Raw genomic sequence first — 23,401 nt, forward strand, 5'->3', positions numbered from 1 at the left:
GAGAACTCCTACCATTATAGGAATAATGGAAAGGGGTCACGACCCTCAGTAATGAGGAATACGGCTATAGAGAGACAATTATTGATTATCATATACGTACCAGGCCTCCATAAACACCGGGCGGCGGGTGGGTCCCCGGCATATAGCGCCTCCGACCATCGCCCCGCCAAGCGCAACCGAGTGCCGCTTCCACCTTCCGTCACCGCGCCGCGAACCTCGTGTCTACTGCTGGACCACGAACTTGCCTGAAATAACGTCACTTTATACTGTATGGGCTTTTATTTTTAACCCCCAACCCAAAAAGAGGGGTGTGTATCTGTGCATTTGTGTGTCTATGATGCGTAAATACACTCCCCAGCGTTAAAAAAATTTTTACGTTTAACTCTCATCCAGCTTACCTTAATAAAGTTAAGCTTGCATCCGATGTCGGTTCCGTGGCACGTGATGTGCATGTCGCCGTACTGGTCCACCCAGCGCTGGCCGCCGAACAAGTTGTGCACGCAGGTCGTCACCTTCGAATAAAGTTCATTCTGAGCTAAAGAAAATCTGCCGGAAAATAAACCCCTGGCCCGTCTCTTGTCTGCCCAGATTTTTTTAACGACATGACCAGCCTTGACTGCAATCACGTCAAATTATAAATGATCATGCGGTCTAAGGTAGAATGCGCTTGTTTAGAAGGTGTCAATTTGCTCTTCTTTAAAGATACCAATATTACGCGTCCCATCTTTGGCCACATCATCACTTTCCATCAGGTGTGATTGTGGTCAAGCGGTTGTCTATAGTGAATTAAAAAAATACAGATGTTAAAGTTTTTGATCATCTCAGAGGATAAACTGGGTGTGAAATATTTTGTTTACCTTGTTCCAACTGTAATGGTCGCCCGTGGTCAACAGTTTGACGTGGACGCGCCCCGCGGGCTGGAACTCCATGGATTTGCCCCAGAATTTAGTTTTGATGCGCGCCTCCTGCCAGAACACCCAGCGAGGTGATTCAGCGTGACACGCCGATATGGGCGGATGATGAGATACCTGCGCAAAAAAAAATTTATAGAGAAAATTTGATTTTTAATTTAAATTTTTAAATTTTTGTAGTACCCAAAGCTATTAGAGAAAGTCTACATATATTTTTTTGCAAAAATAATAAAGCGTTTATAGTGTTGATTATTGTAATTTTACAGTAAACTGATTTCCGTAATCCGTAGCAAAAATCTTTGGGGCATCCATATTTTTATATTAACAAAGCAAGTAGGTTTCTACCGTTATTAACTTTCAAGTATTCTAGCTCTTTATATTTTGCAAACTATACAGGATGACTGGAAAAGTGATATATTCCTTGCAAGGGGTGATATTACAGATAATTTGCAGCTTCTTTTGTCATTTGATACTGCAAATGAGCTCTACTATCACCCCTTGCAACATTGCAAGGAATGTATCGCATTTCCAGTCACCCTTCTTCTTCTTCTCTCTGGGCTGGTTTCCGCACTTAAAATTCCAGTCACCCTGTATAGATTGTGCTTGATGTCGGATGTCTCGCGGTCCGATAGTACAAAATCTTTATACAGCGTATACGATGTGTGTGAATATATATAGTCTGTGTATAGTGCAACACACCTGTTCAGCAATGAATCTAAACGCCCTGTCGGCTCGCACGCACTCGTACGTCTCAGCCAGTAGCGGATTGAAGGGCTTGGACGCCGCGCGGTTCGCCGCGGCCGCGTACGCACTGACCGCGAACGCCGCCACTAACGCACATCGCTCCACCGCATCTACACTTTTGGCTGCCGCGTCTAGTAATTCTGAGTATTCCAGCTCTTCGCACAACCTCTGAAAACCAATTTGGTAAAATCGAAGATCAGCACTAATCTTGTATTGTATTCGGGAACATATTAGGCTTGGTAAATGTTAATGTGGAACTTGCAAAACAACACGTTTCTGTCAATTAAAAAATTTAAAAATTTGACCTATTTTTTTTCAATCTGCACAATAAATAATTTTTTTTAGCACTGTAGAAGATTGTGATTGCAATCGTAGAGTCTATAGCTTTGTGAACTCCGGCGGTAAATCGCCATGGTAGTTTATAACGGTCCAGCCAGCAGGTTATAACCAGACAGGAGGTTATGATTGCATTGATTGGCGGTGGTCAGTTACCACCCTACTGGCAAAGCCGACTGCTAAGTGATTTAGCGTTCCGGTACGATGCAGTGTAGAAACCAAAGGAGTATGGGTTTAGTGAAAACTGCCGTACGCCTTCCAGGTTAGCCCGCTTTCATCTTGGACTGCATCATCACTTACCGTCAGGTGATATTGCAGTCAAGGGCTAACTTGTATCCGAATAAAAAAATAAGGCACATTCACCTGTAGCATGTTGAGCGGCTCGTTGATAGTGACGGGCATGGATATCTGGCTGAGATCCTTGCCGATGTTCTTGTAGAGCAGGTTCCACAGGCTGGGCCCGCCGGGCGACGGGCGCGGGTGCGGCAGCCGCGTGCGGCGCACCCACGAGTGCGGCCCGTGCTCGTTCAGCCGCAGCGTTGACTGCTCTGCTGTTACCGCTAACAGTGTCATTGCTGTCTAATTGGCGGTTCGTGCCGCGACAGACACCGGAGACAGAAACATGCGACAGAAACACGTGTCTCCGTCTCCGGGGATCAACTCTGTGCTGCGACCGAGATGTGAGACGTATACACGCCATACACATGTCTCTGCTTCGCGTTTCTGTCGCGAACCGCCAGCTAGCTCAGATACACATTACGATCTAAATATATAAGTTCAAACTACTGGATGGATCAGGATGAAATTTGGCATACAGATAGCTTTTATGATATAGACACAAACGTTTTAAAAAAGTAATAAAGTGTTTCGACCTTAGGAACATGTGTGAAGTATTATTTTGTTAATTTTATTATAACTATTGTGATTTTAAGATAAATTAGGGACCTCGGCAACAATATCTTTTGAATATCCAAATCCGACTATAATTACTATGTGGAAATACCTTCAAAGACAAATCATCTTGATATATATGTATTACAATGGTAAAAAATGTATGTTTACTCGCTGCATCGGAGTTGTCTGAGCTCGCGGAACCATCTTCACTGCTGAGAGAGCCAGCTTCGGAGGTAGAGTCCCCATCTAATTCTATCACGCCTGCCTATGAAATAAATACAGAACTAGAAAATTTTATGACTACATGCCGCGTCGTGAGTTCCTTTGAAAAAAGACCCCGGATGGGTTCGGAAATCGGAACGTGAGTTCAGCCAGTTTTTGTTTTTTATAATGGATATCACTCACAACAGTTTAAACGCTAACATATTTAAATAGTATTAATTAAAATGCTCATTTGATATCATAACTATCAAAGCACTACAGCCCTGAGTGGGCCTTGGCTTCGTCAAGCAAACTCAACCATCAGAAAATTAAGTGTCAATTTACTATAAAAAAGGTATTTAATAAGTAATAAGATATATTTTCATGAATACATATTTACCAAAAAAGAGTAGTTTCAACATATAGTTTTGTTGTAAATATGTCTCTAGGTCGTCAAAGGGTAAAGAAATGAATGAGATCATTCTCACCTCATCAGCGTCAAGGATTTGGTTCTGCTTGTGGTTCTCCTCGTGTTCTTCCGCGTCGAAGAACTCCGAAGCGGACACGCACGACGAACTGTAGCTTAGGGAGTGTTGGAATGGACGATTCTGTTAAAGATTAGTGCGAAGTTTGGCTATTGGCCGTGGTCGGGGCTTAGAACTAAAGCAACAAGGATGATGCCTACTATAGTACAGTCTAAATAATTTTTAAATACATATCGAAAATTGCGGGACCGGCAGGATTCGAACCTGCATCTTCTGGGAATCGCGCCCGATGCCTTGACCATCAGGCCGCAGTCCGCCTTGCTGCCAGTGCCGAAATTCGAGATATCTATGTATTTTCCCCCTTGTGACCTTTGTTCTCCTGCGGATCTCGTCATCTGGGATCTTGTCCCTCAGGGAAACTCCTAAAATAGCCCTCTTCATAGCTCGCTGAGCAAATAATACAACCAAGCAAGCGTAGTGTGGGACGCCCTCCAGCACGATGGACCGACGCGCGACGATATAAAGCGGCTGGCGGGAAGTTTACTGGCCCACCAGTTTGGCGAGATATAAAATGTTAAAAATAGGTCAAATTTGTGTGAATTTTAAAAAAAAATTGAAATTTAAAAAAAAAGTGGCTGGATGAGGAAGGCTGAGGACCGGGTGTGGTGGCGCTCTATAGGGAAGGCCTATGTCCAACAGTGGACGTCCACAGGCTGATGATAATGATGATGATAATGTATACTTACCGGTGGCGAGTTATGCCCCATGGAGGAGAGCTCTGCGAGGTCGGACGCGTCGTGGATGCGCGTGAGGCGCGAGCGCAACTCTGCGTGACACACTAACACTTGTTATTGACATATTTATTTAGGGACTAACGAGACTTATGACAAGAATACTACTAAATGATTATTATATGAAAAGCCGGCCAAGTGCGAGTCAGACTCGCGCACCGAGGCTTCCGTACTCGGGTATTCCCGACATTTTGCACGATAAATCAAAAACTATTATGCATGAAAATAAATGAAAATCTGTTTTAGATTCTGTACAAGTAAAGCCCTTTCATATGATACCCCACTTGGTATAGTTGTCTTACTTTAAAAATTGAAACACATTTTAATTTTTTTTAATGATGTAATCACAAATTCACGGTTTTCGGATTTATTCCTTTATTTGTGCTGTAAGACCTACCTACCTGCCAAATTTCATGATTCTAGGTCAACGGGAAGTACCCTATAGGTTTTTTTGACAGACACGACGGACAGACAGACAGACAGACAGAAACAGACAGACAGACAACAAAGTGATCCTATAAGGGTTCCGTTTTACCTTTTGAGGTACGGAACCCTAAAAACTCACTGTATAAGCTAGTCTTGCATAGAATACCAAAGTAACGTAAGTTGCTCACCGGAGTTCTGCTGTAACGCGGAAGAGAGATCTGTGCGTAGCGCGGTCAGCAGTGGAGTGCCTTCCGACTCCGCCCGCGCCCGCCCGCGTTCCCGCACCTGCAAAATACTACCTTAAGCCTCGATATCCACTAAAGCCGACCAGAGATTTGTTTAGTAGACAAATCAGATTATTGGTAGATCAGTAACCAACCGATAGTTGTTTGAACCGAAAAATCTGAAAAACAAAAGCTTCGAAAATCTTATTGGATATTTAATTTATTGCCGAGTTTCTTGGTGGTTCTTCTCGGTGGTGAAGGCATACCGACCCAGTGGTAGATGCTCTTGAGTCTTGACTATTCAAAAGTACTTGTAAAAGATTAATTGAATAAAAATATTTTAGAATTTTTAATCGTCAAAATAATTTACCACTGGTTCGGAATGCTGTTCTTACCGAGAAGAACCAATAAGAAACTCGGCGGTTGCTCTTTTCAACTGTTCAATTTACAATAATATGCCATACTATACAAGCAATTGCAGACCCGCGCATTGCTGGAGCGAGTCAAATTCATGCTTTTTTATCATTTACATAATCTTCTACTGTATAATATGGTTTTTCCAGGAGCATACTTTTAATAGATTTTTTAAACTTTTGTAAAGGCAAGTCTAAAATTGACTGTGGGATTTTATTATGAATTTTGAATTCTGATTTGCAAAATCATCACGATTTTCTTACCAGTTCATGTATTGCTTACCAGTGTGGCCACAACATTCTTGAGACTGCAGACCAGGTCTTTAGCGAGCACTGTGAAGTCTTCCCTCAGCTGTTGGTCGGGAGTCAGGCTACAAAGGCTGGCGGGCGCATTGAGGGCTTCCGCGCCCGGCAACGATTGAGGTCTGGTCGCTGCACATGCTAGAAACAATTATCTTGAATTAATGAAATATGTTTTAGTGTATACCAAAAGATAAAGGCAGGATAAAGGATACAAAAAAAAAAAACTTTAAGTACAATTGGCGGCCTTATAGACTCCTATCAGGCAACCAGGTTGAAAAAGACTTAATAACTAGTGAAATATCATCTGGTATTGTAATCATTGACTTAATACACAAGCAATACTACTAAACGCTTGTGTGACAGAAATGAAATATTACTTTCAATACGGCATGGATACATTTTTGCGTAATATTTCCAAACCCCTTTACTTATGCCACGAAATCTCACTTCGTACCTTTTAAGATAATAGTTCAACGGGAAGTATTCTTTAGGTTTTGGTGACCCATCTTTTTTTATGAAAATACGTTGACTGAGTTGCCAGGCAACCAGTCGGACGTGCGTAATGGGTCTAAGGGTTGTGGTTTTCCATTATCAGGTACTGGTTCTCAGATACTTTTGGTTGATTGTGGGAATACTCAATAACTGCAATTTACACTTTATTGTAATAAAAAGTACATCATAGATCTATGATTTATACACTTCAAATTGTTAATCAATACTAAGAGTATGATGAAAACTAAAATAAATTGAAGGAGTCCAAATAATCTTACCCTTATTCACAGGGAAAAATAACAATAAGAAAAGGATTACGCTACAGACTCATTTAACAAGAACGATATCTATAATGCAACATGCAATCTATATTTACAATAATTCCTTGGACTACATGCGTTGGAAGGTTAGACTATATAGTTATATTACGGTGAATATGTCTTGACGGGTACAAAACTTTTCTTTTATGAGTACAAAAATTTAAATGTACCTAAAGTCCGTACCAAATAGTCAATTTTTCAGAAAACTCACTTTTAGATTGCTCCTGACATTCCCTCAATATTCTCAACATGTAAAAACACAGTATTCTTCCGATAGGCACAAGAAATCCGCCACTGTCACAAGACATTTTAGGATTAATATTGATTGTTGTTTATACTAAATGTAGTGATATATAATTTTTTTTTTTTTTAACAAAGAATATTAGCCATTCTAATCATAACTAACACTCCCCTTTCCCCTCCAATTAAGCGTAAAGCTTGTGCCAGGAGTGGGTACGACAATAACGCAACGGGTGGGGTTTAAACCGCCGACCTTTCGGAATTCAGTCCGCTCCTCAACCGTTGAGCTATCGAGGCTCTGAATTGGAATAAGACATACTTGTGAGCGATAACTTTGAAAGCAAAACTTTAGGCGCGTTGTGGGATACTTAAAAACTTCATGGTCACATCAGAGACATGCTAATGAATAGTGTCGATAGATGTGGAAACTAAACTAATCCATGGTTTTATTTTACAAACATTATGAAATTTCAATATTTGATAAGTACTACAATTTGTTAATTTGATGCAAAAAAAAAACACTTATTTCATAGTTTTAAATTTTCACTGCTATCGGAACCTACAATCACTGGCACTTTTTTTTTGTGATAAAGTCCCTATAAAATGTAAAGGATTTTATTGAATTGCTTCTTTATTTCGTATGACCGTCTTCTATACCGAATCGTGCTCCACATATTATTTATCACGGACTATTGTTTGGAATCTCACGAGACAATGGTTCTATGAGATAATCAACAGATTCGCCTTATCTAAGATAACCTGGAAAGTTTATGATAACTATGACAAGGTCATATTATCACATAATATAATATTATGCACGTTAAAGTGCAAATTGCTTTGGAAAATTTTGTGTATCTATAAGCGACGTGCGGTCGCTTACATCCCTCTTAGCTCGAAACCGTGAACAAGATATAGTTTTTTTAATGCTGTCTCTTTTTTGGCAAACGCATTAAGCTCGTGAAAAAAAGCGACAGCATTACAAAATTTAACTAAATCAGTGTAAATGTGCTTGTGCAAAGCCCTATATAACTGTTTTGACACTTGCAAGCAAACATTAGATCTCAGTTTTTAGCGATACTGAGTTACGATAATTGAGATTTTCCATACAGGTGTCACAAAACAGGCAACAAAGTCAAGTCAAGTCAACAAAACAAGCCAAGTCAAGAGTGAATAGGCAACTTCTAGGCAAGCGCGCTCCATCTTAGGCTGCATCATAACTTGCTAGCAGGTCTGATTGCAGCCAAGCGCCAGTCTATATAATTAAAAAAAAAAATGTCAAAAAACAGGCAGACAGGCAAGTTTCAGTATTTTTTGCCTTAAGCAAGTTTTCATTGAAGTATCCAGATTACAGAAGCCAAAACACAGCTGTCGAGTATAATTTTTTTAGGTCAAATATAGGAATATTCTGTCCCAATTTAATTAAAATCTGCTTTTCAAGATCAGAAAACGTTAATTTTTTTAAATTTTCTTGTCTCGATCTAGTTCAGATAATGCAGAAAGGCCAAAGGCTAAAAATAGTAGTATCCGTTGAATGCATTAGATACCTACTAATGTAAAATGCAATGCTATATTTTTGCATGCACCTTCTAAGTGACCGCACAAAATGTAGGAAGGGTATGAAGAAAGGAAAAAATTCAAGAAACAAACTGAAATAAAATAAAAATAAAGTCTTACGAACTAAAGTGGAGGCCAGAAAGTTGGATAGAAACACTGGAAAGTTAAAAAGAAAAAAAGCTTGTTAGAAAATTGCGAATAACCTACTTACTTTTTTTTCCCAAATGACTGCTAATAAACTAGCAATTATTATGTAATCCAATTTCTATTGTTTTTTTAAAAAAAATTGGTTGTCTGTAAAGTCGGTTTACTGACGATAGTTGAACGTGACAACAAAGGCCGATTGTGCTTCTTTGTCACTCGTTCTGCGCTCTCGCTTGCACTTCAAGCCTTACATGGAACGACTCATGCGGCGTTACCTCAGAGCGAGGTAACGCCGCATGAGTCATGTTTTTTCGTGCGTGCAGCCGGCTCTATCGAATTATAAGACGTTGTCACGTCAAAAATCTGCCGCTTAAGCCTTGACTGATTGGCATAGCTATTCGTGTATGATTCGACACCATTTTGTATGATTAAATGAAATCAAAATGGCCGCCAACATACACTAATGTAATTAACTTAACTATAGTTACATGATATGGTAAATCAGCAGTTGGGCACGATTTGATTTCATAGCTTTTCGTGCAATCTTTCGAAGCCATTTTGTGTTATGACATTAAATCAGAATGGCCGATACTACTATGTCTATTACATATCATAGTTCACTTAATTTTAGTTGCATGACAGGTTATCTGTTTGTTAAAAGCCGTTAGCACGACAGAACTGCATAGCTTTTCGTGCAATAGTCGCCATTTTGTGATGACATGAAATCAAAATGGCCGACTTACCGATCTCGTAGAATCCTTGAGTAGACATATCGTTTAAAAGATATCCACTCAAATTAAAAAGCTCTTTAGTTATCAAAGAATATTATTTCAACAAAATAATATAAAAGTAACAATAATTTAACATTATTTTAAATATACAAATTATTAACTTGGACAATATTATTCTTGTAAATAGATTTGAACATTCGTTGTAGTTATATCTACGTAGTGCATTGTATTCTCAATTCGGGTCCTTTTAAACTAGAAACAAATGCGTAAGTCAATATTGTGTACTAAAAGTAGAATATGAGCAGGCAACACTAGCATCTATAAGGAATATAGACAAGGAAGGCAAGATGTGTAAAAGAGGTAGAATTAAACTTACCAATAGGGAGCGAGGCTGCGGAGGCGGGGATAGATGAGGCCCCGCCCCCTGGGGACGGTGGTGCTGTTAGAGCGGAGAGAGCCTGAAACGAAATAGTACATTACTGTCCAGGCCTGAAATAGAGCAATTTACGCACAAGTTATACTGAAGGACGAGATGAAGACGAGTATTTCTAAAGTGAAGTGAACGAGGTCGGTAATCCTCAAAAACTAGTATCTTTTATAAAACGTCAAAACACGCGCTTAGTACGCGAGCTTCTATGAAATACTGGCATGTGACGTCACAATGATTTGGCGTGCTTTTTTAGTTTAATCGATAATTGTGTGGAAATATTCTTACCATATGAGAGTTGGAAGGGTCCATGTGAGGCGGCGCCAGTTCTGCGGAAGCACATTTGTTGCTGGACTTCTTCTTGCGCAGGCCGAACTTGCGGCGATCTTTCTTGACGTTTGGAGACGCACCTTCCAGTGATACCTGTGTAGAAAAATATGTAAGAACTACTTAACACGTTAATTCTAAACAAAAAACATTATAATTTGTACTATATTTTCTTCAGTAATTTTTGACCAAACCTCCCCCAAAAAATAACGAGGTTAAAAAACTATTTCTAAAACTTTTACTGTTAACATTTTCTACGCAAAAGTGACATCAGTTAACAGTTTCTAAATACTAATAACCGTAACAAGATTATTACCAGAAATACCGAGCCATCTTCGTTGTTTTGAAAGAAATAAATGTTATAACGCATCAACTTCAACTTTAGCTATTTTATTCATCTGTAAGCAATATTAAAAATAGCTATAATAATATTTTATCTAGATAATATTATGTGTGATTGAAAATATCCTGTACGTATTTTATTCCAAAATGTAGACTTTTAAGACCAGGCCTAAACTTCAATAACTATAGGGCAGAGAAGAGACGTCATCAAAAACGTACATTTTTTTTTCAATGACAAATTAGCCCATCTTACAATAAAGATGCACTCTAAAAGAGAAGCAGGACAGCCTGGAAGGGACATGGCCGTTTTTTTTCTAAGCCCATATCTCTAAAGCATATAGGCGTAAGAGTCAGCTTGCTGCATATGCATGTGAACTTTCGATGACATGAACTCAAGGGGTTGTTTATATCGAAAAGTTACTTAGTTCGATAATACTGCTTCGCTGGCAAGCCGAAAGTCTCGCCCAGACCATATCTGAGCCAATTTAGAAATTATGATTACCAAATTGGACCTCCCCCTTAAAGGATCACAGCGCCAAAGTAATGGTCAAAATGCCCAATGTGATACTTACGTCAGTATCATGGTGCGTCTGCTGATGCAGCTCCAATGCGTCAAGATACCCCTGCAGTTGCTGCAGAGACAGCTGCGCTTGCCCCAGCTCGCGCGACACGCTGTCCAGAGGCCCGCCAGATTCTGTCGTACACAGAATATATCATAAGAGCTGTCAATTCATATATCGATGGCTTAGCTTGCAATTGCACTACCTACACAAATTGTATAGAATAGAGTAAATTTTTACTCAAGTAAACTTTTACAAGTGCTTTAGAATCGTCGGAATAATTTACCACTGGTTCGCAATGCCGTTCCTACCGAGAAGAACCAGCAAGAAACTCTTTTCATATTTAAAAATTATGCCATATTGAATAAGCAATTGCAGCCCCGCGCTATGCTGAAGCGAGTCAAATTCACGCTTTTTGTCGTTTACATAATCTCCGATTGTATAAAAGGCTTTTTTCAGGAGCATTCTTTTAATAAATTGTCAGTTTTACAGGAGAGCTATTAAAATATTATGACTAGCACAAAAGTAGCAAAATTTTTTAAATCTAGTCAGATCATTTGTAGGCGTTGCCAATGTTATGTACTATTTCATTTCGTTAACATAATGTGCACGCCCGTCGCGGGCACAAAAATGACAAGTGTAAATTAAAAATTTATAACACCCCCGACAAGTGAAGGTTACAGTAACTAGAAAAGAGCTGATAACTTTCAAACGGCTGAACCGATTTTCTTGGATTATAGCTCAGAACACTCTCGATCAAGCCACCTTTCAAACAAAAAAAAAAAATAATGCCACAGACAAATACACAGATACACACGTCAAACTTATAACACCCCTCTTTTTGGGTCAGGGGTTAAAAATGTGTGTCAGGAGAAATACAATTTTTCCAACAAAAAAATAGGAACAGTAGAATCTGCTTTCTGAACCGGAGATAGATCGAAATGTCGTAAGAGTCAGAAATTAACCTAAGACGCGAGCATTCTTTATAAAGTATGGGAAATTCATAAGGTATAGGCAGTAGCATTAAGAAAAACATAACAAATTCACCAAGATGCGGATCAGACATTAAAAACCAAACACATGCATAATACATAAGTGCATTCCGGTTTGCCAGTGATTGGGTACACTAAATATTTTTTCTCTGTGCATTGTAATTCTTGCATTGTGTGCATTATCTCTTGCTGAACAAATGACTACCTATCCATATTAGAAATACAATCACGCTCCAACGGATCGACGTGATTTTTTGGATGGCTATAGTTAGGGTGAGATCTATAGAGCGCGCTCTGCCTTTGCTTAGACTTAAGACAGAGTTAAAACGAGACAGAGCTATATCTCTCACATAAATCTGTCTCGTTTTAACTCAATCTTAAGTCAGAGCAAAGTCAAAGTGCGCTTTATAGATTTCAGCCTTAAAGACTCGAAGAGTGATATAGACTACTTTTATTCCTGAAAACCAAAGTTCCTACGGGATTGTTAAAATACTAATCCCACGCGGGCGAAATCCCAGGCTAATGATTAAAATGCTTCTTATTTAACAATGTCTCTCACTGCCACAGGTCACTGTAGAGATCTCTCATAGTGACAAGTGCTTCCCCGCCTGTTTTTTATCTTTCATTAGTTTTTGGTACAAAAAAAAAAAAGAAATACCTATACTCCATCCGGCTAGTCGTCCTCCCGGCGTACCAGATACGAATCCCGCCTGCGGCCCGCGCAGCGGCGACGCGGGGCTTATGAGCCCTATAGGGTACAATAGGTAGGTGTTGACAAATAAGGACTGACTTTTGGTTCAATGGATCTTTCTGTTGCTAGGTATATACTCTATCCGCACAAATAAGTTCGTATAGCGTTCTCTTTGTTATGTATTCCCATACAAATGATAGAACCAAAAATCTCAGTGGGTGCTAATCATTTGAATCACCAATCAATCACAAACCAAACTATGTTTTCCAATTGAATTTAGAATGTTTTTTTAAACATTTTCGAATTGAATTATGAACCAACCAATAACAAACCAAACTATTTTCTAATTCAATTTCAAATGTTTTTTGGAAACATTTTCGAATTGAAATTTGAATGTTTTTTTTTTAATTTGTTTGTTATTGGTTGGTGTCTCAAAATGGTCTGAACGCCCACTGAGATTTTTGCCTCTATCATTTGTATGGGTTTACGTTACAGAGAGAGCGCTATACTAGCTTCAGTCCGCGGATAGAGTATAGCTTTGCTCTATTTCACTAAGACCGCTTGTTATGTTTGTGTGAGTGAACACGTACACATTGTTATAGTGTGCGTGGCATTTAGACTCGCCCGCGACGTGGTTTACGTTACTCACACAAATGCGTTAACGCTTATCGGTACACTCACTACTACAACCAAGGCTGAACGGTTATCATGAAATAGAACAACTACAATTTCATAAATACCAGATTTAACATTTTGGTATTTAATGAGGTTTTACTAATATTTGTAGTCCTTATTTCTCGATTTCACCAGGGAAGAAAAATTGTGCATGAAGTAATAGAAGATACCATGATTGATAAGAGGATAAAAGTGTTAAATACAGATTTTTTTTAAAATTTCGCAGTTTTTCTCGAAGTATATACGACTTTATAGTGTTACATTCAAAATACTGATAAAATTTTGAAACTGAAAACAGAATAATCTCTATCAACCATGACACTTGAAAATTTTACAAGGGTACCAGAAGATTCTACTAGAAAGACATCTAAATTTTAGTCTAAATACAGGGGGATTGTCTAGCAAACTAGTCAGTTCAATATATTCTTTAATAAACATGCTAATGGTCAAGAAAAAACCACACACATATAAATCAGTTTAGAACGTTGGTTACCTGTAAGACATGCTTTATATACAGATCCCAAATATTGAAACGCTTATTGAAGATTATTAAACTTATCGCGTTTCAATACTCGGTCTTACAAGTTAAGGAAGAGGATAAACTAACCGGAACAATAGGAAGGTTCGCTGGAACATCTGAATATAGTTTTAAGATCGTCACTGTCTTCTAGCTTAAGAGAAGATGTAGCGTTTTGCATTGAATAAGATCTTTTAGGTTTGTAATAGTTCTGACCCATGAAGAATTGATATACATTGTAATCTTGTCTGGTCTTCTCTTTCAACCAACGCCGTTTTATATCTGTCTGAGATTGAGTGTTCATATTGAAAGATGATGACAGAAGAGTGATTTCTTTGATCAACTCCTCCCTAACCTTTGGCGGTGGTTTCCTTTCCTTTTTAGCTTTTTTATTGATTGGATCAGCTTTAATCTCTTTGTCAAAATTTATAATTTTTTTTGTTCTGTCTTGGATGTCTGAATTCCAGAATCGGAAACTTTTCGAACTGATTTTGTCAAAAAAGCTTTTGACTGCTGGTTCTGTGCCTATTGCACAATCTCTGGTAGGTTTGCAGTTCAAAGTTGCCCTTTTTTTTGTTTTAATTAATGTGTCGCTGCACAGACTAGAAAATGTGTCTGTTTGAGTGCTGTTTGTACAAAACATATTCAGTAAATCTACTGTGTATTTTGTGCCATTAATATTTGGACTGAAGTCAATTTGTGTGCATTTATCCAAAAGTCTATTTGTTACAGCACATTCCTTTACAGCTATATCATTGGCATTCTTTTCAATCATATAACTACTAGTGTTAGTAGTGTTGTTCACTGCATTTGCAATCATTACAGGGCAGATGCTTTCAACAAATTGTGTTTCGTTGTCTTCGGTATTCTTCATATTTGTGTCGTCATTATAAATTTTACCTAAAAGGCCTACACCCTGAACTTTTTTGCAATTCATAAGGAGTTTCTCGTGTTTTCTATACAATTTTAAATATAAACTATTGATATCTTTGTGTAAAGTGGGCAAGTTTTTAGACAGTGCACACACATTTCCTAAAAGTTGTAGGATGAATTGTTCATCTATCAGTTTAGGAATCTTTTCCAAAATGGGTCTATCTTCTTGATATTCTCTAGGTGAAGAACAACTAGGCCCTTCTTCCGGTGAATGAGCTGTATTTCTATTACGTTTTATATGATTTCTCTTAGACTCAAAGTTAGATGTTAGAGCAGCTCTTTTTAAGCACATAATATAAACTGATTTAGGACCTTCATCAACAATTATACTGTTATTTTGCATTGTATTTTGATCTACTTGCTCAAAACTTACATCGTCGTTAAATGCATGATATGCTTTAGTATCTATGAAAGGTGTATCTGGACGATACGCTTTAGACGTACCATCACTTAAAGATGGATTCAGCTCGATATGGTGAAAGCGAATGTTGTCATCATAGCTATCTATGCTACTTTTATATGGATGTAGTTGTCTCTTACCATTTGTTCCGTAATTATCAATGTCAATGAAAGGATTTTGAATGTCAGAATACGAATCGATTGGATATGAATTAAATATTTTATTAGAATCAGTTACATAGCAGTCATCAATATTTAGTTCTATATGAGGATTTTTACTTACGGGATTTTGATTAATTGTTTTATTTTTGCCATCTATAGAAAAAGTTGCAGTTATTTGATCTAGAAAGTTCTTCAAATATAATTGGCCAGGGTCAATAAGCTGCTCTGTATTTTGTTTAATATTTTCATTCATAACATTTTTTGTAGATATGCTAATTGATACTTTCTTTTGTATAGATTCAGCTTGAACGTCACTTTTGGGTCCACATTTATCTATTTGAACGTCTTCTGTAGTTGAATCACTATCACGATTATTTTCATTCTCATGTAGCAGATCTAAATATGCAGCTAAAAATTCTTTAGCAAAATCAGGAGGTATAGATGTTTCACTAATGCGATGATCGATTGTTTCTTGCATATCTGGTAATTCATTAGAGGAATTAGAATTTTGAAAAGGATTTCCTTGATTTGATTGCTCTGCAGTTTTTTCATGAGATAGTTTATCGAGATTGTCAATAAGTGTTTTAGTTATTTTAATGTCATCTTCTCTATTGTGGGTGCTACGCACAGTTTCACACACATAAACGGTGTTTCTCAAAATTCTTTCAAGTTCTTGGATGCGTCTTTCTACTTCGAAACTGTTATTTACTTTGTAGGGTAGTTTATATTTTTTGACTCTATATTTGATGTCTCTATCATCACTTTTTTTCGCTTTTTCTTTGCTCATGTTACTGATGCCATAAAATTGAACGGCTTTTGTGACGCTCGCTATCACGGACTTAGACGTTGTTTCATCTTTGGCAAAAAAATGATTGGACTGTCTTTCTATCGATTTAGTCATTTTGTTTATTTGCTTGAAGTCTGCAGATGAAGTATTATTTAACCAATACTCTAATAAACATCTAAATAAATTCTTAACTGGATGAACATTTGAGCGTTCTAATTTAATATCGTAAAGCTCTTTTACAATTTGGTTAACATAGGTCTTTATAGTAACATTTCTATTTAATTCACTACTACTTCTAAAGTTTTCAAAAATTGAAACCATAAGTTTTTCTGCAATAGCGTCGTATTCTGAAGCAGCCAATGTATTTTGCAGTCCTTTGTGTTCCGTATTGTGTACTTTAACTTGAATGTTCAAATGTTTTATTGGAGCTTCATATTCACCTATATTTTCTATGTCAATCGCTCTAGGCCCTTTATACTTTCCCAATATCATAAATTTATTTAATGGCTTATCAAGAGGTGGTTCATCTAGTAAATTCTTGTATTTGACAAGATTAGTAGACTTTTTGCTTTTTCTGATAATTGGATTACATATTGCTCGATTTTTGTGACAGAAAAATAAAACTGTTTGGGTATTTTCAATTACTTGTGATTCTTTCTCGTTAATACTGTTATTTTTTATATTTTTAAATTCCATATCTCTAAGTGTATGTTCATTAACATTAGTTAGTGAATATAACTTACGATCAGGAGAGTTTAGAGAATATTCACTCAACAAAAAGGACTTATGATCAGGCAAATTAAAATTGGATTCTAAGTCAGTGCTATGTATTTGTTTTTCAGCATCAGTAGTTCGACGAGATGTGTCCAGCGATTTATTTTCAAAATTTTTGGTTACAATTTCTTCGTATGTTTCTTGGACATAATTCATTGAGCACAAACTTTTGTGAGTTTCGCTTGTAAAATATTGATCTTCAAAAGGGTTGTACGTCATAGGAATAAGTTGATTGTCTTTAGTATTATAAATCCAAGCTTTTATAGGGGTTTGTGCTTCATTAATGTTGGGAAGATAATTACATTTGGGAGTAAAGTCATGCAGCCTAGGAGGAAAAGTGAAAACTGGATAGGCCAGCGTCTCTGGTACTTCCCAAGGATTTTGAATGATTTCCAAAGAGCTTTCTAAGTTGTTTAAATCGGAAGTATCTACGGAATTCGAAATTAGGATTAGGCAATAAGGTTGTAAAGAAAGGGAAACTTTAACTACGGTTACTACAATTACAGGGAACAATCCAGAAGGTTGTAAATATTAAATAACAATACTTACGTGACGATGTATCCGTAGGGGGCAAATCTTCAAGTGGGGCATGGATTTTAGGAACTGATTCTCGGGCACCAAACGTCAGCAAATGCTGTCTGTATAACCTATAAAGAGTTATTAAGTACTGTTTAATAATATTTTGTTTTTAGGGTTCCGTAGCTCAAAAGGAAAAACGGAACCCTTATAGGATCACTTTGTTGTCTGTCTATTTGTCTGTCGGTCTGTCCATCTGTCCATCTGTCGTGTCTGTCAAGAAAACCTATTTCTTTACTTCCCGTTGACCTAGAATCATGAAATTTGGCAGGTAGCTAGGTCTTATAGCAAAAGTGAAGGAAAAAATCCTAAAACCGTGAATTTGTGGAACATCATTCAAAAAATAAAATATGTTCATGAACAAATAATTAGTATTTTCAATTTTCAAAGTAAGATAACTATACCAAGTGGGGTATCATATGAAAGGGCTTTACCTGTACATTCTAAAACAGATTTTTATTTATTTTTATGCACGATAGTTTTTAGATTTATCGTGCAAAATGTCGAAAAAAATACTCGCTTGGCCGGTTTTTATGGTTGAAGAGCTACACTCACCTATGAGCTTTCAACACATTCAGCCAAGTTTTGAACACGTCCAGCGTCTTAGCTCTCAAGTGATATATAAACTCGTCCGCGTCAATGTCTATCCGTCGCCGTCTCGCCTTCGCTGATATAACGGATAGCCCCACGTCCATGGAGCCGTGAAGCCGACCTCGCGCTACATCCGTGGGAGAGCGAGCGTAGAAGATTTTTTCATTAAAAAAAACTCGTCCGCGTCTATATCTTTCCAACGTCGTCTTACCCAAGACAGCTCGTCCGTTTCAAACATCACCATAGCACGTTTTATGGTAGGAGAATTGGTTACACTTACCTATGAGCTTTCAACACATTCAGCCACGTCCTGAAGACGTCCGGCGTCTTGGCCCTCAAGTGGTATATAAACTCGTCCGCGTCGATGTCTATCCGCCGCCGTCGCGCCTTCGCTGATATAACGGACAGCCCCACGTCCACGGAGCCGTGAAGCCGACCTCGCGCCACGTCCGTGGGGGAGCGAGCGTAGACTAGTATACCGCCGTCTACTACGAAGAAACGCTGTGGAAATACAATTTTAAGGTTAAGAAACAAATAGAATTAAGCCAGAATTTTGACCTTTTTTGGGTTTGTCCATGTGGAAAAACAAATTCTATAGTAAAAATGATTATTAAAACGCAGATGATGATTCAGTTTAATTTTTTATTTATTTTTTGTTTTAAATGGACCATCAACAGGTAACAATAATTTTTAGCTGTACAAAAAGAATGTATTACATATTATTATTGCTATACAGCTATTGTAGATCCACTTAGTGATTGACACAGCTTGCGATGTTGTGCCACGGTTTGAAGGAAAAAAAAACAAAAAAAGAAGAGGGGACAAGGGAATAGATAAAGTTCTGCCAAAAGGTATTACTATCCGTCTGTCTGTCTGTCAGCGGGCTGTATCTCATGGACCGTAATAGGCAGAGAGTTTAAATTTTAGTGCGTGTATTTTTATTGCCGTTATTACAACAAATAATAAAAATTTCAAAATGGCCGCCATGTAAATTAAAAAAAAATGTACATAATGTTGTGCGAGTCTAACTTGTACTTGGCCGGGTTTTTTGATAAATTAATCTTGTCAGATCAAATTACTGGTAGAAAATTCTTACATGTCTATGAATGTTGTACTCTTACCTTGTGCCATCCTTTTAGCGGCCACTTGCGCTTTTTGTGAAGGTACCCGTTGAAGACTTCTGGACGTTTCTCGAATCGCTGGCCATCCTTCAACCCTTCTAGAACTTCCCATTCGCTGCCACGTCGACGGCTGTGGAAAGAAATGACCTTGAGCATCAGTATATTTACTGGATATACTCATCTATTCTCTTGTAATAAGATCCAAAATTTCCGGTGCGGCATAATCTCATGCTCGTATCTCTTTAAACATGGTTGCTGGCAGGAATCCTCTCTGATCGTAAACTATGACAAGATTTCGACCTTTCGAGCACTTTGGGCTTTGAAACTTTGGGAAAATGATTTCTACCAGTTTGACCACGTTTCGCAGACGTTTGTCGTATTTCAGGGCTGAAAAAAGAAGTTATTATGGCTTTTACAATGAGAACTACCTTCCAGTCAATCTGCAGTCTCTACCAGCACTCGTCTCTGACCACCACATTAGAGGAAGCAGATGCCTCCTGTCATACCGACAAGAGGAAAAAAGTCTTTACCCTGAGATTGCTCAGGGGAGAGACTGCAGGGGAGACAGCGCGGCGCTGCAGGACATGACTCCAACATGTGACGATGATGGTTACCTTCTACTCTTGCCGCTCCTCGGCGGCGGCGGCGCGGGTCTCACGGAGCGGTCTCCGCTGTCGGCGGAGAGGGACGCCGTCTCGCCGGAGCAGTCCGAATCCGACGGCGCCCGGCGCAGCGCGGCCGCCCGACCTGCAGCGCCGCGCCGTCTCTCCCCTGTGCGATCAGGAAAAGAAATTAGTACTAGAACCTGGTTGCCTTTAACTGAGCCATCGAGCAAGTACTGAATGGGCGCAATCCCGCGTTTCGACCCATATAGCCGCAAGGTTGGTGGGGCCATGGGAGGTGGTTGGTTCTCTTTAACATTAACTCTTATATGACAGTAATTCATACAAAGACTATGAAGTTTGGCGCCACGAATTGCAGTTTAGAGTGGGTAAAAATGGTGATTTAAAATATCTGAGCGAAAAGAAGCTAGGTCTGAATGTTTTCGATAAGCATTAGTATTCACAAAAGCTTTGGGGATCCTGGGGTGAAGGGTATTTTTACGTAATTCATAGATTTTAATTGATAGGGGAATTCCCTGAGTTGGTCAATTCTATAGATACATATCACTTGTACTTGTTGAGGTCCCAACTCCCAAGGCACTGGAATGGCGACCTCCCACCCCTCACTAACAGACAGACGACATCAAATGAGTTGCAGGGAACCGCTGGATTCAGGCGGCGCAAGACCGTGGCGTGTGTTCTGACTCCAGCAATTACAAGTGTTTCCTACCAATTACAATTCGGGTATCTTTAAAACAAGAGTGAATAGGCACCTTCTAGGTAAACGCGTCCCATCTTAGACCACATCATCGCTTTCCATCAGGTGTGATTGTGGTCAAGTGCTTGCTTATAGTGAATAAAAAAAAAAACATCTATCGCTTGATGAACGTTTATGATGATACGTATCACATTTATACAACGTTGTATACCTAACCATGTATTAACAACCTGTGTAGTTACAAAGTAACTAAATATTTTGTCGTAAGCAGCGAGCAAGTGTTAGTAACATGTTAGCACGTAAGAGCATTACTTATTTATAGTAAACAAAGGACGTCACTCGCGCCCGACATAGGTGCCGGACTAGCGTTAAGACAAACGCTAACAGATGTTTGCGAGCTAGTTCACTTCCTACGCGATCGCGACATACACTATATAATTCACAAGGTTCAGTATATGTAACCGTTTTTAGGGTTCCATACCTCAAAAGGAAAAACGGAATATAATAGCGGATACTTTGTTATCTGTCTGTCTGCCGTGTTTGTCAAAAAACCTATACCTAGGTTACTTCCCGTTGACCTAGAATCATGAAATTTGGCAAGTAGGTAGGTTTTATAGCATTAATAAAGGAAAATCCAAAAACCGTGACATTGCCCCCCCCCCCCCCCCCCCCCCCTCCATAAGCCGTTGGGCCCCAAGTTTTCTTTCACGTCCGCGCACGCACTGAGCGGAAGGTGAAGTTGGTCCCTACACACGGGATGTAGGGACCACCCTAGATTTCCTCAAATCTAGCTGCCTCCTAGATTGGCCCTGCCGCAGTGTCGTGAGTAGAACTCTTTACAGGACCTGGCCGAAGTAAAAACGACTAGATAAAGGACTCACGCTTGCTCTCAAGGCGCGTGGGCTCGGTAGCGACATGCTTGAGGCCGCTCTGCGACATGTTCCTCCCGCTACAGCCGCCCGACAGGAACCATCTTAAGTCCACTGCAACCAACACAAAAACCATACATAGGGTATCTTAATGCCTTTTTTATTTCGCTAATAATTTAGGATATTTCCTGAAGATTATTGCCACACAATTCCATAGAACCACTAGAAACTTTGAAAGAAATTTCGCATGTATAAGCTATACATGCGAAATTTCTTCGGCTTCTCTAGGCTGCCACTAAAATAGGGTTATCTCAGAAATTAATTATACATTAGAACGAGGTGGCTAGTATTTCTTATTAAACTAGTAATTCCCCCCGAACTGAGACCTGGCGGTATCCCATAACTCCCATAAGATACGAGTAGGTTTAACTATAGGTAATAGTTAATTTTTAACATTTTTAAAGCTATCTCCACATTGACTACAAAGTTTCACGTCCGATATGATACTCGTATTATCAGCTTTCATCGAACCAGCTGTTAATAATGTCATTAGCTGGTGCCAAGATTGGAGCTGACGTGTCTGCATAAAATATGTGACGTTAACTATTCCGTTTTAGTTAAAAATACCTTTTTTTAATTAATAGACTAGCGCTTGGCTGCAATCAGTCCTGCTGGCAAGTCATGATGCAGCCTAAGATGGAGCGTGCTTGCCTAGATGCCCAATGCACATTCACTATTGACTTTCTTTTTTACAAAAAATAGCGAGAAAACGAGTCATGTCACATCATGATGAACCCATTGCCAGCCCACTACTGAGCACGGGTCTCTTCTCAGAGTGAGAAGGGTTTAGGCCATAGTCTGCCACGCTGGCCCAATGCGGATTGGCAGATTTCGCACACCTTTGAGAACATGGAGACCTCTCAGGCATGCAGGTTTCCTCAAGATGTTTCCCTTCACCGTTAAAGCAAGTGATATTTAATTGCTTAAAACGCACATAACTGAAAAGTTAGAAGTGCGTGCCCGGGATCGAACCCCCGACTTCCGATTAGGAGCTAGACGTTCTAACCACTAGGCTATCACAGCTGTCCACCTAATGTTAGGTGATTATCGCCGCTCATGAACATTTGCAGCACCAGAGGAACCACCGATGCGTTGTCGGCCTTTCAGTTTATTGGTCCGTCCCTTGAATAAACCCTTTGTTGTAATCTAGTGGGAGCACCCACGAAGGGAATTCATTCACAGTTGCATGTGTATGGCTATCAGTGTGCATGTTGTCATTCACTCTTGATGGTGTATGACTATCAGTTGAGTTGACTGGACGCCGCTACATTCCGCTTGACGGTAACATTGATGGTGTATGGAGCGTTAAGCTGAAGTTGCCTTGGTACTGCAGTTGTAATAAATGCGACGCCATAACTGGAAGTGGGTCAATGGCGCATATAATTGCTGTTTTATTTCTTCTTATCTATGCAACGATTATTATACGTCCATTAACATTTCATGAAAGTTAGGAATAAGGTAGTACCTACCTATATTTTTCATAGTATTTTCTTAAAAGGAAAACGGAAAATATCGTGAGGAAACCTGCCTTCTTCTTCATAATGTTTCAATAAAGTGTGAAGGCTAATAATCCGCACTGGGCCAGCGTGGCAGACAATGGTCTAAAATCTTCTCAATGTGAGAGAAGATGCTCAGTAGTGCGCCAGCGATAATGATGAGTATTTATAATGTACCTATAAGATTTCGAAATTACAACCTCATATTTTAAAGTCGGTCAAAATAGGTTAACAATAGATTTAACATACATACCTAAAGTCGACCATGTGATAGGATTCTTAAGTTTCATGATAACTCAGCTACTAAAATTTTAATTTAAACTTAAACGGAAAACTAACGTAATGAAATATTTTGACCCCTATCATAAATTATGACCTAGATCGTAGCTTCATGAACTCATTAGAACCTGGAGAATTTTAATTGAGGCCTCTAAAGCTGATGACACCTTAATAACATGTAATTTATTTCATCAAACTTATGTAAAACCTTTTAATAAACCTAAATCAGTAAATGAGTTTTTATTAATCGCCATTCGGGAGGTCGGGGGTTCGATTCCGGGCACGCACTTCTAA

At 38.9% G+C, this 23,401-nt stretch overlaps 1 protein-coding gene across 11 annotated transcripts in view; it reads right to left on the reverse strand.

Annotated features, from left to right (window-relative positions):
* Nucleotides 1-23,401, reverse strand: part of LOC123865063 (oxysterol-binding protein-related protein 3-like) — a 42,797-nt gene that overhangs the window by 3,558 nt on the left and 15,838 nt on the right. Inside the window, exons 1-22 of one of the 11 annotated variants that reach the window (XM_045905894.1) lie at nucleotides 23,082-23,131; nucleotides 21,285-21,386; nucleotides 19,698-19,854; nucleotides 19,084-19,213; nucleotides 18,243-18,463; nucleotides 17,345-17,442; nucleotides 13,831-17,223; nucleotides 12,516-12,605; nucleotides 10,878-10,999; nucleotides 9,925-10,059; nucleotides 9,586-9,667; nucleotides 8,455-8,490; nucleotides 5,709-5,866; nucleotides 4,977-5,073; nucleotides 4,318-4,397; nucleotides 3,575-3,694; nucleotides 3,054-3,150; nucleotides 2,355-2,542; nucleotides 1,611-1,823; nucleotides 858-1,028; nucleotides 399-512; nucleotides 101-245 (exon numbers count right to left, since the gene is read on the reverse strand). In XM_045905894.1, coding sequence (XP_045761850.1) covers nucleotides 101-245; nucleotides 399-512; nucleotides 858-1,028; nucleotides 1,611-1,823; nucleotides 2,355-2,542; nucleotides 3,054-3,150; nucleotides 3,575-3,694; nucleotides 4,318-4,397; nucleotides 4,977-5,073; nucleotides 5,709-5,866; nucleotides 8,455-8,490; nucleotides 9,586-9,667; nucleotides 9,925-10,059; nucleotides 10,878-10,999; nucleotides 12,516-12,605; nucleotides 13,831-17,223; nucleotides 17,345-17,442; nucleotides 18,243-18,463; nucleotides 19,084-19,213; nucleotides 19,698-19,854; nucleotides 21,285-21,386; nucleotides 23,082-23,118 — 5,986 coding nt within the window. In that variant the 5' untranslated portion in view covers nucleotides 23,119-23,131. Of the gene's footprint in view, nucleotides 1-100; nucleotides 246-398; nucleotides 513-857; nucleotides 1,029-1,610; nucleotides 1,824-2,354; nucleotides 2,552-3,053; nucleotides 3,151-3,574; nucleotides 3,695-4,317; nucleotides 4,410-4,976; nucleotides 5,074-5,708; nucleotides 5,867-8,454; nucleotides 8,491-9,585; nucleotides 9,668-9,924; nucleotides 10,060-10,877; nucleotides 11,000-12,515; nucleotides 12,606-13,830; nucleotides 17,224-17,344; nucleotides 17,443-18,242; nucleotides 18,464-19,083; nucleotides 19,214-19,697; nucleotides 19,855-21,284; nucleotides 21,387-23,081; nucleotides 23,132-23,401 lie in introns of those variants that run through there. The other 10 variants (XM_045905886.1, XM_045905887.1, XM_045905885.1 and 7 more) reach the window with 10 other exon arrangements.

The sequence above is a fragment of the Maniola jurtina genome, chromosome 5, assembly GCF_905333055.1.
Source record: "Maniola jurtina chromosome 5, ilManJurt1.1, whole genome shotgun sequence".
Taxonomy (NCBI): Eukaryota; Metazoa; Arthropoda; class Insecta; order Lepidoptera; family Nymphalidae; genus Maniola; species Maniola jurtina.